The sequence below is a fragment of the Mus musculus genome, chromosome 1, assembly GCF_000001635.26.
Source record: "Mus musculus strain C57BL/6J chromosome 1, GRCm38.p6 C57BL/6J".
In the NCBI taxonomy this organism is placed as follows: Eukaryota; Metazoa; Chordata; class Mammalia; order Rodentia; family Muridae; genus Mus; species Mus musculus.
The window spans coordinates 93,569,731-93,585,192 of record NC_000067.6 but is presented as its reverse complement, the minus strand read 5'-3'; the positions used below and the strand labels follow the sequence as shown (position 1 = coordinate 93,585,192).

The window sequence follows — 15,462 nt, the reverse complement described above, 5'->3', positions numbered from 1 at the left end:
CAGCACAGGATATAAACTTCCAGCTGAGGCTGAAGGGAAGGGAGGAGCAGAGTGAGAGGAGAAGGCAGTCGGTGCAGAAGACATTGTTAGGAGACAGTTGAGCCAGGAGGAGCTGAGCTGAGCAGATAGGCTACAACAGTTGTTTTGGTTTGGAGCTGCGAGTATTGGGAAAACTGGGAGAAGGGACTGTTTAAGCAGACTGCTGGGGAACTGAGGGAGGAACAAAAGATTGGGGGAAACATTTGAAGGGGATGACCTGGAAACTGGAAGGAGGGCTGGCAGGGAGTTAAGAGAACTGGTTACTGGTCTAAAATCGCTAGCCATTTTACTGGGTCCCTGTTCTACTAGTAGTGAAGGCTGCAAGGACACCTATCAGGGTTTGAGAACTCTTCCCTTTAGTAAGGGTCTGGATATAACTCAGGAGACAACAGACAGAAAGCTGCCAACACTGAGTAGCACTTTGATCTACCCTCATTAAGACGCTATTCCAGACCAGGATGACTGCTCAATTATGAATTCACTTTCTTCAGTTTCAGCATCTTTCCCAGTGACTGGTTATTTAGACCACACCCAGGCTGGAGACACTGGCTAACACCAGGAGGTGAACAAAAAGAAAGGCTCAATGTTCATTCTGGGCTCAGTGGCTTTGGGCCAACTGTACCGTTTTCTAAAGCTCACGAACAGTGAAGAGAGGTGTAGCTTGTGACAGGACATGGCAGCCTTTGGTTCTCAGCCCAAGCGCCTGCACACTACAACCTACCAGGAAGGGGCAGGTCAGGGCACTATGAGCAGGAACTCAGAAGGTGCAGCTGATTATGAACATTATTAAGATCTGTTTTAAATTTCTCCAAATTATGACAAATGTGGCCCATCACCAGTATTGTCTATGGTATATCTGGGATGGTGAGATGCTGTTTTTGCCCCTTCTCCCACTGGAAATTATGTGGGGCTATGGGATAAGGGAAAGACCCCACACACACACCTGGCTGGCCTCCTGGGTGTCAGTCTAGGCTTTAGGACCCAAGGCAGCATTGCTAGCCTGGCTTTCCCTACAAGACAATGCTAAAATAGGATGTGGAATATTCTAACCAAAATCTAACAGGCAGACACAGGAAGCAGATCATGCCTGTAACCTGACTTGAATAGATCAAACACTAACTGGCTTGTGAGTGCTTATTTTGAGACAAATCTCACTATATAGTCTACACTGGCCTTAAACTCAACATCCTTCTTCCTCCACTTCCAAAGTGCTTGGATTGCAGGTGTGCCACTATGCCCAACCATGTTAAAGATAACTGCGTGATTTAAGTATGTTCTCAGCACTAGGTGATAGCAGGGAGCTCTATCATTTTATAAAGGAATGACTATGCAGGCTCATGTACTAGAGTACCTTGTGTTTCAGAATTTTGAGGGAAGGTATAATAAGCACACCAGGGGCTTCTTTAAAGTCCCATAGCCTCCAATCAGAAAAGGGAAGCGTGTTAGTAAATACCTATAATCCCAACACGCTGGAGGCGAAGTCAGGAAAATCACAAGTCCAATGCCTGCCTGGGCAGCTTAGAGCAGTAAACAGGCGACTGGGGTAGAGCGTGGTGTCAGGCCAAGTGCTTGCCTGCCCTGCAAAGGGCTAGTGCTGCAACCAAACTTGAGAAGAGACAGAGTGGGCGCGGCCGAATACCAGCAATGCTGACGGGGTGGGAACTGAATGGCAGAACGAAGGGTTATTGGACTTCTTTTCTTGCTTTTAGGTATTTAGACAACCCCGCCCCCACCTACCTGCATGCCATGAAAGAATTGTCTGAGGAAAGTGAGGTTCTACTAGCAGAAATAAAAAACAACAAAACCTAGTTATAGGAGGCCTAATAGAAGATGGTTGACAACAGAATCATTGAGAATCTCCAAGGAGAGGCTGTGATAAACTCTGACTTAGAGGAAGTCCTATTCTGTCTGATGGGAACAACCCCTTTCCCTCAGCACCAGCTGTACCATGACGTCACCCCAGCCTGGTAAAGGCTCAACCCCTACCATCCCTGATCTGCTGCCCAGATACTCGGGTGGGTTTGCTTAAACAGCAAATGAGCCCTGGGTTCAATGGCTAGCACCTCATAAACTGGATGTGGGGTAACATGCGTGCCTGTACTCCTGGCATTCTAGAGGAGGAGGTAGATCAAGACATTGTTGGCTAGACAGCCTGGGATGATAATTCTCAAAAACCAAACCAACCAACCACCCAAAAGTCAAGAATGACAACTCTGTTGCTTCCCAGCAGTGTCACTGGTTAGGTGACAATGATGGAGCAGGGTAGTGGTCATGGATACTAAAGTTCAAGAACAACATTTTAGAGGTGATGCATATTAGCTCTCCATAACAGGAATGCAAGGTTTCCTTTGGGAATGATACACTGAAGAAAACCAACTCTCTTAAGCATCTCTGCTCTAAGCAGTGTGGCCTTATATGTGTGGCAGGCAGCAGGCACTGATGGACTAACAGAAGAGAGAGGCTGTAGTCTACAAGTCTAAGGAAGCTATGGAAATGAAAACACTACTGGGCATACATAGTCCAGTGTTTGGGGGGTTGAGACTGACACATTGCCATGAGTTCAAGGCTAGCTTGAGGTGTATGCGTTCCAGGCCAGCCTGGGCTACACAGTAAGACCTAGCCACAAAAACCAAAAGAAATAAAAGCAGGATACATTTACCCAGAGCTTCCTTTCCAGAATCTAACTAATACAATGAAGAAGAGACAGGTGCCCACAGTGCATCAGAGACCAGCAGAGTTACTCGATCCCAGCACAGAGCCAGAAGCCTCACAAATGAACACAAATGAGTGCTTACCATCCCAGAGGAGGCTGATGTACCTCAGGGGCAAAGCATTTGCCTAGCATGTTCAAGGACCTGAATTCACACCAGAAAAAGTTATTTCCACAGGATATTTTGAGAAAAACGAAACTTTCAATGTCTATTGTACTGCTAGATTAGAGCAGAGAGGGACCACCACCAAACCAACCAAACAAGACCCACAGTCACCCAACCTATGGACCAGACAAATATAGCCAAATTGGCCAGGGCTAGTGTCAGGGCTGGCCCAGCATTTGTGAGATGCGGGGCTGGGTCTCATGTCAGTAGCTTTATCCTGTCTGTACCATGAACATCAGCCCTGACCTTCAGAGTACTTTGGAATATGTCTAGATAGTACCAAGCAGGGCTACCTCAGCATATACTCTCTGGGCTCTCTCACTGCTTTGGGGCTGAGCGATGTATGCAACAGTATCTACTGGAAACAGCTAGCATTGTATATTAACCTGCATGTGGAGGTGGCCCTGGGACCTCAGACCACCTGATGCAACCCAGCGTCACTTCTAGAGAGGATTCAAACTCTTGTACATTCTGAGGCATATCGTATGTTCTTATCATTTTAGGGAACTTGCTAAGTCAGCAAAAGAAATGACTTGTGCACCAGCTTATGCTATGGCCTTCAGAGTTCACTTGTGGATCGGGCTCGACTTGACTATAACCACTTCACCTATTGCGCCTGTAATTAAGATGAAGAGAAGGAAGCAAAGCAGCTCACACTCCTACAGTGGCTTTCAGTCCAGTGCCCCTGCAAGCCAACTCTAAACACAGCGCAGCCTTAGTCACAAGTCAGTAGCAGGGAGAGGGATCAGCAAAGGCCCGGGGCCACCTCTACATGCAGGAGGCTACAGTCTCCACTGTCCTTCTTGGGATAGGATGCTGTCAAAACATTCTGCAGTGATTTTATACACTGTGCTGGCTGAATAAACTAAACAAGTTCTACATGCTAACTAATCATGGGAAGCCTGAGTCGTTTTAAAAGCAGCATCAAGGGGCATAACACACAGTCTCCTACAGATGGACAAGAATCAGAACTGCAGAATATTCAAAATGTGTAGCACCAGTTTTTACTTGAATTCAAAGCAGGTGTCAAAAAAAGGCAATGCTGCAGAGGCCAATTCGTCTGTCACTACAGAACTGGCTGGAAATGTCCTTCTACCTTAGAGTGGATGTGCAGATTTTAACATCACTCCACATGAGAGCTTTAATTCCTTAACATTCAAAATAGTATATAATCTACCAGTAATTAGAAAAATCCTGACTATCTAGCATGAATGTATTCACTTTCTATGTCGGAAGCAAAGGATTCTGATCTCTATCTATATACCAGTGGGGGTTAGCATCTCTTTATAAAGGAATCTGGGGAGGGGGTCAGGATGGGTTTTTATCTATCTGCTTTCCTGGAGTGGAACTCTTTAAATTGGGCTGGAAACTGAAAGGGACTCTCTCCCCACTTGACTGTGCAAAGGGGTTGCTGAAGAAGAGGTTCATGTCCAGGGGCGCCTCAGCCTCAGAGTCCCATGAGTCTGAGTCTGTACTGCTGGAGCCCTCGGCTGTTGTGGGTGGGTAGCTGAGCTGCTCTAACTGGTCGATAATGTCAGAGAACTGGAAGGCCGAGCTGGACTCGGAGCGGACTGAGCAGGCTGGGAAGTTGACCATGGAGCTGGCCTCAGACTGATTGGCTGAGCTGGATGTATGCAGAGAAAACCCACCATGCAGAGGCATGTTATTGAGGGAGCTGTTTTCAGACTGGTTGTTCCTAAGTGAGCTGGTTTCGGAAGGACTCAACAGGCTCTGCATCAGGCTAGCCTGTGCCTTCACCTCAAACAACTCTGAGGTGTCTGAGGGATGTACATTGCCATTGAAATCACTCCCTTCCCCAAATTCAAAATCATCTTCTACACTCATGTCCACTGCTTCTGTAGAGTATCTATCTGGGCTGGACTGGGCAGACTCTGCACCACACAAAGCAGGGGACCCAGTGGACTGGACAGGTAACAGGGACTCCTGAAGAACTAAAGAACTGTATGGGAAAGAAAATGCCTCAGAGCCTCCAGCAAAGAAAGAGATGTCTGCTGGGTCATCATCTATGAACTCTTCTGACACCTGCAGCTGCGCGTTTGTCAATGTGAAAACCGGGACCCCTCGGAGGCACTGCTGGCCGCCCTGGTATTCCCCGCTGGGCAAGAAGGAGCCTGCAGAGAACTCATCCTCACTACTGTCCTTTCTACGAACAGCTTTGAGTCCCCTACTTGTCCTCCCTTTGCTAATGTCTACAGCATTGAGACTCTGTCCTCTGGGACAAGCAGAACCATGGCTGTTCACACCACAAAACCCAGCACCTGGACCAGGCCGGAGCACGGGGGGTCCAGGGAGATGGGCCGACTGTGTGCTGGGGCCGTCAGATGATGATGGTCCGCTGCTCCTCTCTGCTGCTGTGCTCTTGATGACGGGAGCCTGCGGATCCACAAGGGAGCTGCTGCTGTCCTTCAAATTGGGCAGACCAGGAGGGGACAAAGAAGAACTAGGGGGTGGATAAAAGGAGACATTTGCTGAAGACAGGGAGGCAGAAGTTCTCAAGCCATCGGTGAAGGAGACGCTCTGGGGGTCAAAATTAAGAAAAGAAAAGAGAAAAGGAACATATAAAATTACATAACACTATTACAAATCAGTAAAGCCAATTGGGAAGTATAGACACTTCCAATATCTGTGTCTGCTGACAGCTTTCCTGGGGGGGGCACTGGAGTAGATTTTCCCTTTCTAAGGGAGGCTCTGGTTTTGTTTTGAGACATTCTCACTGTAGTTTTGGCTAGTCTTAGACTCTAGGATTATAGATGTGTGCAGCCACGCCTGGCTTAGAAATGTACAGTATTGCAACCTGACTCAGGTCTTGTTTTCTGCTTATAACACCTTAACTCTCTTCCCATGCTCTTGCAGCATGACATGTCATAGTAAAGAAGAGAAGCTACCATAGAGAGCCAGATGACATGCGAACAAGGGTTTTGTGGTAGCCCTTGTTATCCTAAATCTATAAACACATACATGTGGGCGTTGATCTCTCTACTTAGCCTGACCTCCACTATGGTGAGACACCAGGTGACACGCACATGCTTATGGTCCTTGATCGTGAGTGCTAGAGATGAAATCACTAAGGAATGGGTACACATAGCAGCCCACTCCTGAGTGCAATGGAAGGCTGAAATCACTGATTAGGATGCCCTTGGCCAACATCAGTGGTGTACGAGCCCTGAGACATTCTGAAAGTGCTAGAGTGGACCCAAAAATGAGGAAGAAGAGGTTCACTGCTAGGGGAAAAAGCACTATGGGCAGGGAAGTAATCATGCCAGGGTTCCTCACTAACAAGTGGCTAGAATAAAATACACCCTCATAGGATTGAGTCTTTCCAGGGCAACATGTCCATAAGCAATACACCTTGTGGGGTGTGTGGTTTGTGTGTGTGTGTGTGTGTGTGTGTGTGTGTGTGTGTGTGTGTGTATCACATCACAGCATGGGGAAAATGCAAGTGATGTTGCAGGGGGCCCAGTAACTAGCCTTGTAGAAATATAATAGCTGGTCATGCTTTAAAAGTAACCTATCTACCAATGGCTATCATATTGCCTGGTTTTATATTTGTTTTGTTTGAGGCAGTGTCTTTCACATAGCCCAGGTGGCTTTGAACTCCTGAGCCTCTTGCCTCAGCCTCCCAAGTGTTGAGATTCTAGGTGTCACTCACCATGATTGGCATATTGCCTTTTCTTAATCACTCAATCACATTTCTTTATTTTCTCTGGTAAAATAAATTAGATAACTAAAAGCTTAAATGTAAATTTTAGACTAACCTTTAAAATTCAGTTAAAAGATGGGGGGCACACAAGCACTAAGATACAGGGCCCAAAAGATGCTCTTGGAAACTATGCTCAGTATAAATAATAGACCACCAACAATGAGCAAACTGCACAGCATGAACTATCCATAGGAAACTAGGGGCAGCACAAGGAAACAGTTAAAGAATGGTTCCTGAAAGCAGGACGCATGCTTGAGTGTGGGGGTTAATATGCAAATATGAAGTGGTAAAAGGCAGACCTGAAACACAGATTAGTCACTTATGGCTCATCATGCTGGCATAGAGCAGCTGATATCTCACTGGGCCATCCCTGCCAAATGTTCTCCTATGCACCTGTGCACAACTATGTGCATCTTTGCTTTAATAACAGTTATAATCCACCCAAACACAACAGATGCAAAGCTGTTCCCTGCTTTTTACTTTGAACAGCTTTTAAATCCTTTTAGCTCTCCTCCCACTCCTTCACACCTCACAACAGCATAGTCTTATACTGTGTTCCATCACCCATGTCTCCATGCTCCCGCTTCACTAGCAGGCCTTTAAACGTGGCATGTCGGTCCACCTGGAGAGGCTGCAGTGTATTTAGGAGTCACCTGCACACCCTAGCAGACTGCACCACGCCATGATTCATGGTGCAGAGCTCACGGCTGTCTTGTCATCTAGGGTTTCATCGTGAAGTCAGAAGTGTGCATTAAGTCATGTGAGCCTTCTTACAACACAGCAGAGGACCTTCTAGAACACTGCATCCTGGTAATTAGTACTGCTTATGGTTTCAACCAGAAAAGACGAACCTGTTTAGGCAGATCTACAGTCAGAGCATGAAGAGATGTCCGAGTCTTACTGTGCCGTCTGCAAAACAGAGAACACGCTGTGAGGCTTAACCTCCTCATCTCCTGTCTGCCACCATCCCACTCACAGTGCCTCTTCCCAGAACCTCAAGTCGGTATTGCATCCATGAGAAAAGCTCAAGTAAGAATATGACCAGACAGGGTGGGAAGCTAGAAATGGGCAGAGGAAAAGCAACCAGCAATTAAAATAAGAAAGAAACCCAAGAGGGATACAATTTTCCACATGAACTTTAAGGTTGTTTACCACATTACGAAGGTTAGAGCTGTCAATGTGACAGGACCTGGAATCACTTGGGGGACAAGCCTGTGAGGGATCATTTAGCTTCTGGGTGTGTCTCTGAGAGGTATGCTGCCTAACTTCCCACTGTTCCTAACTTTAGAGCAGAGCCTGCAGCTCTGACTCCCCACTGTGAGGCACTGAAATCAGGAACTGTAAGTCAAATCAGCCCTCCTTCCGCCCTCCAGCTGCTTTTGCCAGGTATTTTATCACAGCAATGGGAGAAAAAGCTAAGATGCCGTGTAAAACCTTCACATACACATGGGCTCTACAGTTCAGAAACTACAAATTGGTATGTGCAGTTATCTCCATGAAGACACTACAAACCCATTTTTAAAAACAAAAACAAAACAGGCAGTGGTGGCACAGCGCACATGTGGTATACAGAAATGAACGCAGGCAGAATACATGTACACATAAAATTTAAAAAAAACTGAAAATTTAAAGGTTCACATCTTATATCAATGCTACAGCATTTACCTTTCGTATGGAATTCTCTTCATTCCACCGTCTTTGACATAATCTACTAGTTGTTTCTGAGTTCTTCCACTACAAATAAAGGCTCAGTTAAAACAAAGCAGTAACTCAGAGCATTTCCTTTTAGAGTTAAGAACAGAAGTAAGATGGCCCAATGTAAATAACTTGGATTTTCTGGGTAGTTTTTGTTAAGCCTATTTTCTCATAGTTTGAATATTTGATTTTTTCCCCCTATATATTGTCCTTCACAAGAACTACTCCTAAATACAATTACCTACCTAGCCTATGGCACCTCCTCCCTGTCTCCACCTCTTTCCTCTCCCCAGTGGTCAGCTGTTTCTGCAGCTGAGGCCAGTCTTACCTGTATCTGAAGGAGGAGCCTCGGCTGAAGAAGACAGCCTTTGCCTTTGGCTTAGGCTGGTCAGAGAGTCTAAAAAAGGTATGGTACTCCACACATATCTTCCAGAAGTTCTTACATTCATCTCTGCTACCCAACAAGAACTCTAACGTGTCCTGGTAGGGCCCCTAGAACAAAATACAAAGTTTCAGGAAGCAAGTCCAATAATACTGTACTGGAGAAGAGAAAGCAAGCCCAGAAGCAGGTCATACAACAGCCAGTTTCAAAATCAAAACGTAGATACAGGCATGGTGTCACATGCCTTAGAGAACTACAAATTACAGTGTTCAGGCTCACAAACAACATGAGAAAGCCACTGCTGTCCTAAAAATGAAGTTCTGGGCTCTAAGATCACATGCATTTTGAACCTTTGGGTATATATTACCAAATCACTTTTCAGAATCTTCTACTTAGTCTTAAAGTTTCAGGTGCTTGGGGATTTAAATGCTACTTGAATACATGCCATTCCAATAGTTGCTTTTGTAAACTGCAGCGTTTCTCTTCTACCTTCCAAGAAATACCTTTTACAGAGAAAAAAGGAAGCCTTTAATTTGCATATTCTCATCCATAGGAGTAGAGAACTATGGAAATAGTAAATAGCAGACCCTTTCTCTAGTGGGGTCTGTTAGCATGGGGCTATAATCACAGCACTTGAGAATCTGAGGCAGGAGAATCAGGCAGTTGTACAGTCAGTCAGCACAACACAAAAAAACCACAAAATCAAACAAAGTAACAACAAAAACAACCAACCCACCAACCACGCAAAAACAGACACATGCAGACAGGCAGACAGACATATCTCTACTAAAGTCAGTACTGTCCATACCACACAAGAGCATGGGATTGGACAAAACCCCATGTGCTTCTTAGGCACTGAGAAACACTCTGTGGCTGGGCCGAGGGCTGAGACTCCTGGGACTGGAGTATCCTTAAGCTCACCCAGGCAGCATCTCAAACACCAGCCTTGCCTTGCTTTAGCTGAGCTATTATTTCCTAACTTCCTCTGAAGGAAGAAAACACAATTGAAGCATTTTACTCAAAGTACTGAATTTCCCAATGATCACACTACATGGTTACTTTTTGAACTTCTTTAAAAATATTTTTTAAAAAAAATTTCAAATGTACTTCATGTTTTTTGCCTACAAGTGTGTCTGTCTGTGTGAGTGTCAGATGCTCTGGTACTGGAGTTACAGACAATTGTGAGCTGGGAATTAAACCTGGGTCCTCTGGAAGAGCAGCCAGTGCTCTTCATCATTGAGCCATCTCTCTGGCCCTACATTTTCTATTTCTAATCAATGTGTTTATTATTTTGTCAGCTGTTGTTGATTGAAAACTCTCAATAAAGGAGGGTGTTGTTTTCTTTTGTTTAGACTGGCTCTTGCTATATAATCTAAGCTGATTTCAAATTTCATAATTCTACTTCCCCACCTCCTGATTAAAAAGGATTCTTATTATTTCTTGATAATCAAGAATTCTCCAATTAGACCTAGCAAGAGGTCAAATTTTTATGTGTCTCTGTGTGTGCATGTACATATATGCAGAAACCTGTGGAGGCCGTCAGAAGAGGGGTTGGACCTCCTGAAACTGGAGGTACAGACACTAGTGAGCCACCATGCAGGTGCTGGTCCTCTGGAAGTGTAGTAAGTGCTCTAACCACTGCGCCATCTTTCCAGCCCCCAGAGATCATATTTTCAATTCAAAGCGCCTGGGAAGAATGGGGCGGCCCCTTAGCTCTGTCTGGGCAGAGGTGCTCAGTCAGCATTGCTGAAGGGTTCTTTCTGATTACCCTCACCATACATCTTTCTAGGCCCCTGCCCAAGCCTGCTGAATGGGAAACCCTCAGGCCAGAGCCTGATAGCTTACTCCAGAGGGGCAATGATCTTCCTGCCTCTGTGTCTGGTGTGGTGAGATTACAGATGTGTGGCCCGATTTTATACCAAATGGTTAAAAACAAAACAAAACAAAAAACAAAAACAACTTTTGTTGGATTAAATTGCCTAACAATATTAAAAGTTTCAAAATAATACTTACATGGACCTCAGGGTGGAGTTTGATAAGAAACCTTTTTCTCTTGAAGCTTAGTTTACGGACTTTGGACCAGTTGAAGGTATTGATTTTGGTGGTACCCTGAAATATCAGAGACAGACACAGAGTGGTACATTTGTATTGACTTAGGTAGGTTACATCCTTAAAAGCAACCTAGCAAGTCAAGTGACATGTCACCATTTCACCTCTAACACCTCTGAACCCAAATGCCATCATCAAATACACTATTTATTTTGCACTGTGATTTACTTCTGTGATACAATTTTCTTACAAACTTGGGTCCTCTGCAAGAACAGTATGTACTCTTTTAAAATTGTATTTATTTTTATTTTAATTATGTGTATTTGTGTATGTGTGTGCGCACGCACATAAGTGCAAGTGTCCACAGAGGCCAGAACTGTCTGTCCCCTGGAGCTGGAGTTACACGTAGTTGTGAGACATTCATTGTGACTACTAAGACCAAGCTCAGGACCTCTGGAAGAGCAACCACTGAACCCCAGTGTGCACGCTTAGGCATTAGGCAATCTCTCTAGCCTTATCACCTTTTTAAAAAATTTTTATTTTATTATTACTATTTTTTGAGAGTTTCATTGTCCAAGCTGGCCTGGAACTCTTTAGGTAAACCAAACTGGCTTTGAGCTTCCTCAGTTTTTCTTCTGCCTGCCTCTGAAGTATTATAAGACAGGTGTGGGACCCCATGGCCAGCTCAACAGTGCCAATCTTATTCCACATTGTCTTTGTTTTAAAATTACACATAATTATTTTTTTGTGCCACAGTACAGGTGTGGAGGTCAGAGGACAGCTTGTGGGCATTGGTTCTTTCCTCCCACCATGTGGGCCCTGAGAACTGAGCTCAGATCAGCAGGCACCTCTATCAACTGAGCCATTCTGAAGGCCTAATCCTGTCTCTAAGCTTATAACTTCTGTTCTTCCTTTGCTTTTCTCAAGCCCCCTGGTTTGTTTTTAGGAATTGCTGTTTTCTCTGTAATAGGAAGAGACTAACAAGACTCAGAGCCTGAAGCAGCAGCATGAGTCCACAGCAACACTTCCCTCTCATTCTTAACTGAGCCTGTTGCTGCAGCTACCCTTTGTAGGATCTGTAAAATAACCAGTTGTGTGTGTGTGCATGGGACTTCCCCACAAACAATAGAACACTATATAGAGTTTTCAATCTTTCTCCAAATGAGTATCTCTCTAGAAAGCCTCCCTCTCCAATGTGCAACTGTCCCACAATACAAAAGCATATAACTTATTTAAATGGACTTCGGATGGTTATTTTCTAGAATTTTACTCTTACAAATAAGACTAGAGTCAAAATTACAAAAGAAGAATTTTATATTTCTGATGAAGTACATTCTTGCTTCTCATGGACACAACACACGTACTTTTCTGCTTGCTAGAATCTGGTAGGTGACGAGCCACACCCTCCTAAGGTTTTGTTCTGTCTTTCCATCTCTTCCATCTCTGGTACTGGCTGTTTCTTCTAAAAAACATTTAATACCTGTACTTTGGGGTACAGACTTCCTCAGGTGCCTGTGACTCTTTGCTCCCATGCATGCATTTAAAGTGCCAGGATTGTGACTTTATGGGTTAGGACTTGGTGACAGTCATCAGTGAATGCTACATTAAGAAGAAATCTGAAGAGATATGAATGGCTATGTGGTTATAATGTACATCTCAGATGAAAGAGACAAACTACTAACTCTGTAGTAAAGAGTATCGGAGCACACACAGAGGTTTAATCCACCAGTAGTAAGGACAGATGGCTGCCTGTGTCTCTGGGTATGAAGCCTTGAAGGGTGTGACACTTCCTAGGGGCTCCACTGGGAACATGTTACCTGAACTAATAGACATCCAATAAGCCACAACGAGGGCTGTATTATTAGAAGTAAAAGAGAGAGAATCTTCAATAATGTCAATGTCATAAGACATAATGAAAAAGGGAAGACCACAGTAAATGATCTAGACTCAATGGACTGAGACTGAAGATGTGATAGGTAAATTATTCATCTGGCCTTAGACTAGATTCCGTCCTGGAGGAACAAGGCTATAAAAGCATATCACCACTGGGCCTGACAAAACAATGGATACTTTATTAATAAAATGATCTTATTTTAATTTTTGATCTTATAATTTTAAAATATTAAAATGTATTATTTATTTTGTGAATGTTTGTGTGTGTGCATGCACATGTGTGTGTGTGTGTGTGTGTGCATGGGTACACACGTGTCATAACACATATGTGGAGGTAAGGGGGCAAGTTGCAGAAGTCAGTTCTCTTCTTCTTCCATGTGGGTTCTAGGATGGAACTCAGGTCATCAGGTTTGACAGTAAGCAAGTTTACACAATGAGCCATCCTGCTGGCATGCCAATTTCTTTTACTTTGAAGCTTGCTTTGTTGTCCCAGATGGCCTAGAACTTGTGATCCCTTGACTCAGCTCCCTGATAACTGGGATAACTGTATTACTGGTGTCAGTGGTAAGTGTACTATGATTATGTAAAGAAACACCATATATGTAGGAAATGCATATAAAGGTCTGAGGAATGAGGATAGATGTCTCTTTGTTGCTGTTTTTTTTTAACTACGTTGTAGGTTGTTCTTTCTTCCACCCTTCTCCACTCCTTTTCTTCCACCTTTCGGGCCCCTAACACTAGATAGGAGGGAAAAAAGGATAAAAGGGAAAGGAAAGAACTCCCTGAATAAAATCAGGGGAGAAAAAGGGATGACGTTATTGAAAGAAAATAAAACTTGAGACCTGTCATTCATGTAATTTATGTCAAATAGCCCAAAGAGTTGTTTGTGAGCTTTGAAACCTGGGGCTGAGAACATAGCAGAACAGGCCAGGACATGCCCGGGCAGGCCCGCCTTTAAGACATTCCTGAGGCTGCTTGGCCATAAAGATAAAGAGAATGACATGACCGGACTGGCCCAGCGCCTCCCTATCTCCCGCCCTTCTGACCTAAGTTAAATGTTATCTGCATGTACAGTCTGCTGATGTTTAAATGGACCAATCATGTGAAACTGCGCCAATTCCTCCCTGCTGATGTTTAAATGAACCAATCATATGAAACCACGCCAATTCCTCCCCCAGCCCCAGACCCTTTTCTATAAAAACCCCTAGCTTTCAAGCCTGGGGTCGAATCCATGTTTCGAACTGGAGCTCTGCCATTAAACTACCTCGTGTATTTACATCAAGACAGTCTGTTTGTGATTCTTGGGTGCACGCTGAATCGGGAATTGAGTGGGGGTTTCCCCACTAGGTTCTTTCAGTTATCATTAGCCTACTTCCTGCTGATGGGGAATTGAGTTCCTTGGGGGAAATTTGATCTTTGCTGGCAGGATATCTAATTTCTTGTTGTGGTTTCTTCTTTGTGCGCAACTACTTAACAAACTGCAACCAACAACAACCAACAATCCACCAACAACCAACCAACAACCTTCCTATTGGGGCTCTAGCATTTACATACCCTCTAAAAAGTCCCTAGAATTCCAAACATCACACAATCACAGAACTATACTTGTCCGGCCAAATCACACCCCTGCTAGAGCACAAGACAAATCATAGTCAGCTGCAGGGGACAGTCTGACTCAGCCCCACCACTTACCCTCCTGTGCTTCAGAAGACACTGTGGCAGAACAGGGACTGAGTGCACTCAAGTGTTGACAAAGGTGAGTCCAGGTTCAGGACAAATGGGTTCTCTGTGCTATCTCTCCCAGTCCTCAGGTTCTCATAGAAGCTACCACACTAGTATTGCTGCTGCAGGTACTGGCATCAGTACCTATGGGTGCCAGGAGTCGGGCTTTTCAGAGGAGCCTCCAGTTTCCTGTCAATCTGGCCCATTTTCAGGGAGGTGCCTTGATTCTAACCTCTGGCACATACTACTGAGGGGGACACCCCTGTACTGCTTTCCCTGGGTCTGCCAGCTGGGCTGTAACTGCTCTTCATACAGAAAGGCCTGACTTTCTGTTATCAGGCTCCCTGTATCTAATTCAGCCCCCTGTCATCAAAAGCTCTCATAGGCTAGCAGAGCTGTTACCCCTAGATTGTTCACAGCCCTGGAGACAAGATTCTGAGCCCCAGTTTAAGACTCTAGGGGGTGGCTCTTGTTCAACATTAGAATAAACACTGAGAAGGGAATGGATCCCTTGGGCAATGGTCAGTCCTGGGGCGTGGGGGGTGGAGGGTGGGGGTGGGGTGGGGGGTCATGAGTTCCAGGACAGTGAGCAGAGTTTTACTGTAGCAGAGAGAGACAGGAAAGCAGCTTCTTCATTGTAAGAGGTCAGATCAGGTTATATGCCAAGATTCTCTTCCACACATACCACTCACTTATCACAACAAAAATCTACTAACAAATATAGAAACAACAAACTGTATCAACCCACCATGCACTAGGATGGCCTACTATGTCCCTTCCTGCCCATCCACCTACCTGGAACACCAGGACACCCATGTGAGAAACTGCTAGATTAATCTTGGTCCCTTCTCTGTCAGAAGCCATGTGAAACCTGATGCCATACATTTCCAGCTTCCTTGCAATCTCAAGCACCTGGAAATCTGACTCTGCAGGAGTCTGGCCCCTGCACAGGAGGACATTTGACATATCAAAATACTTGGAGTGTAAAAAAGAGTCAAAGCACATTAAAAATTAAGTCAGGAAAACAGTTAGATAAAGCAGCCAATAAACCAAAGTGGAAGACTTTGTTTTTAGAAGGCAGATGG

The 15,462-nt window shown here is 44.7% G+C and overlaps 1 protein-coding gene across 1 annotated transcript in view; it reads right to left on the bottom strand.

Annotated features, from left to right (window-relative positions):
• Positions 1–15,462, bottom strand: part of Farp2 (FERM, RhoGEF and pleckstrin domain protein 2) — a 109,873-nt gene that overhangs the window by 36,784 nt on the left and 57,627 nt on the right. Inside the window, exons 8-13 of the mRNA NM_145519.2 lie at positions 15,173–15,320; positions 10,727–10,822; positions 8,660–8,823; positions 8,302–8,370; positions 7,488–7,545; positions 5,195–5,453 (exon numbers count right to left, since the gene is read on the bottom strand). Coding sequence (NP_663494.2) covers positions 5,195–5,453; positions 7,488–7,545; positions 8,302–8,370; positions 8,660–8,823; positions 10,727–10,822; positions 15,173–15,320 — 794 coding nt within the window. The remainder of the gene's footprint in view (positions 1–5,194; positions 5,454–7,487; positions 7,546–8,301; positions 8,371–8,659; positions 8,824–10,726; positions 10,823–15,172; positions 15,321–15,462) is intronic.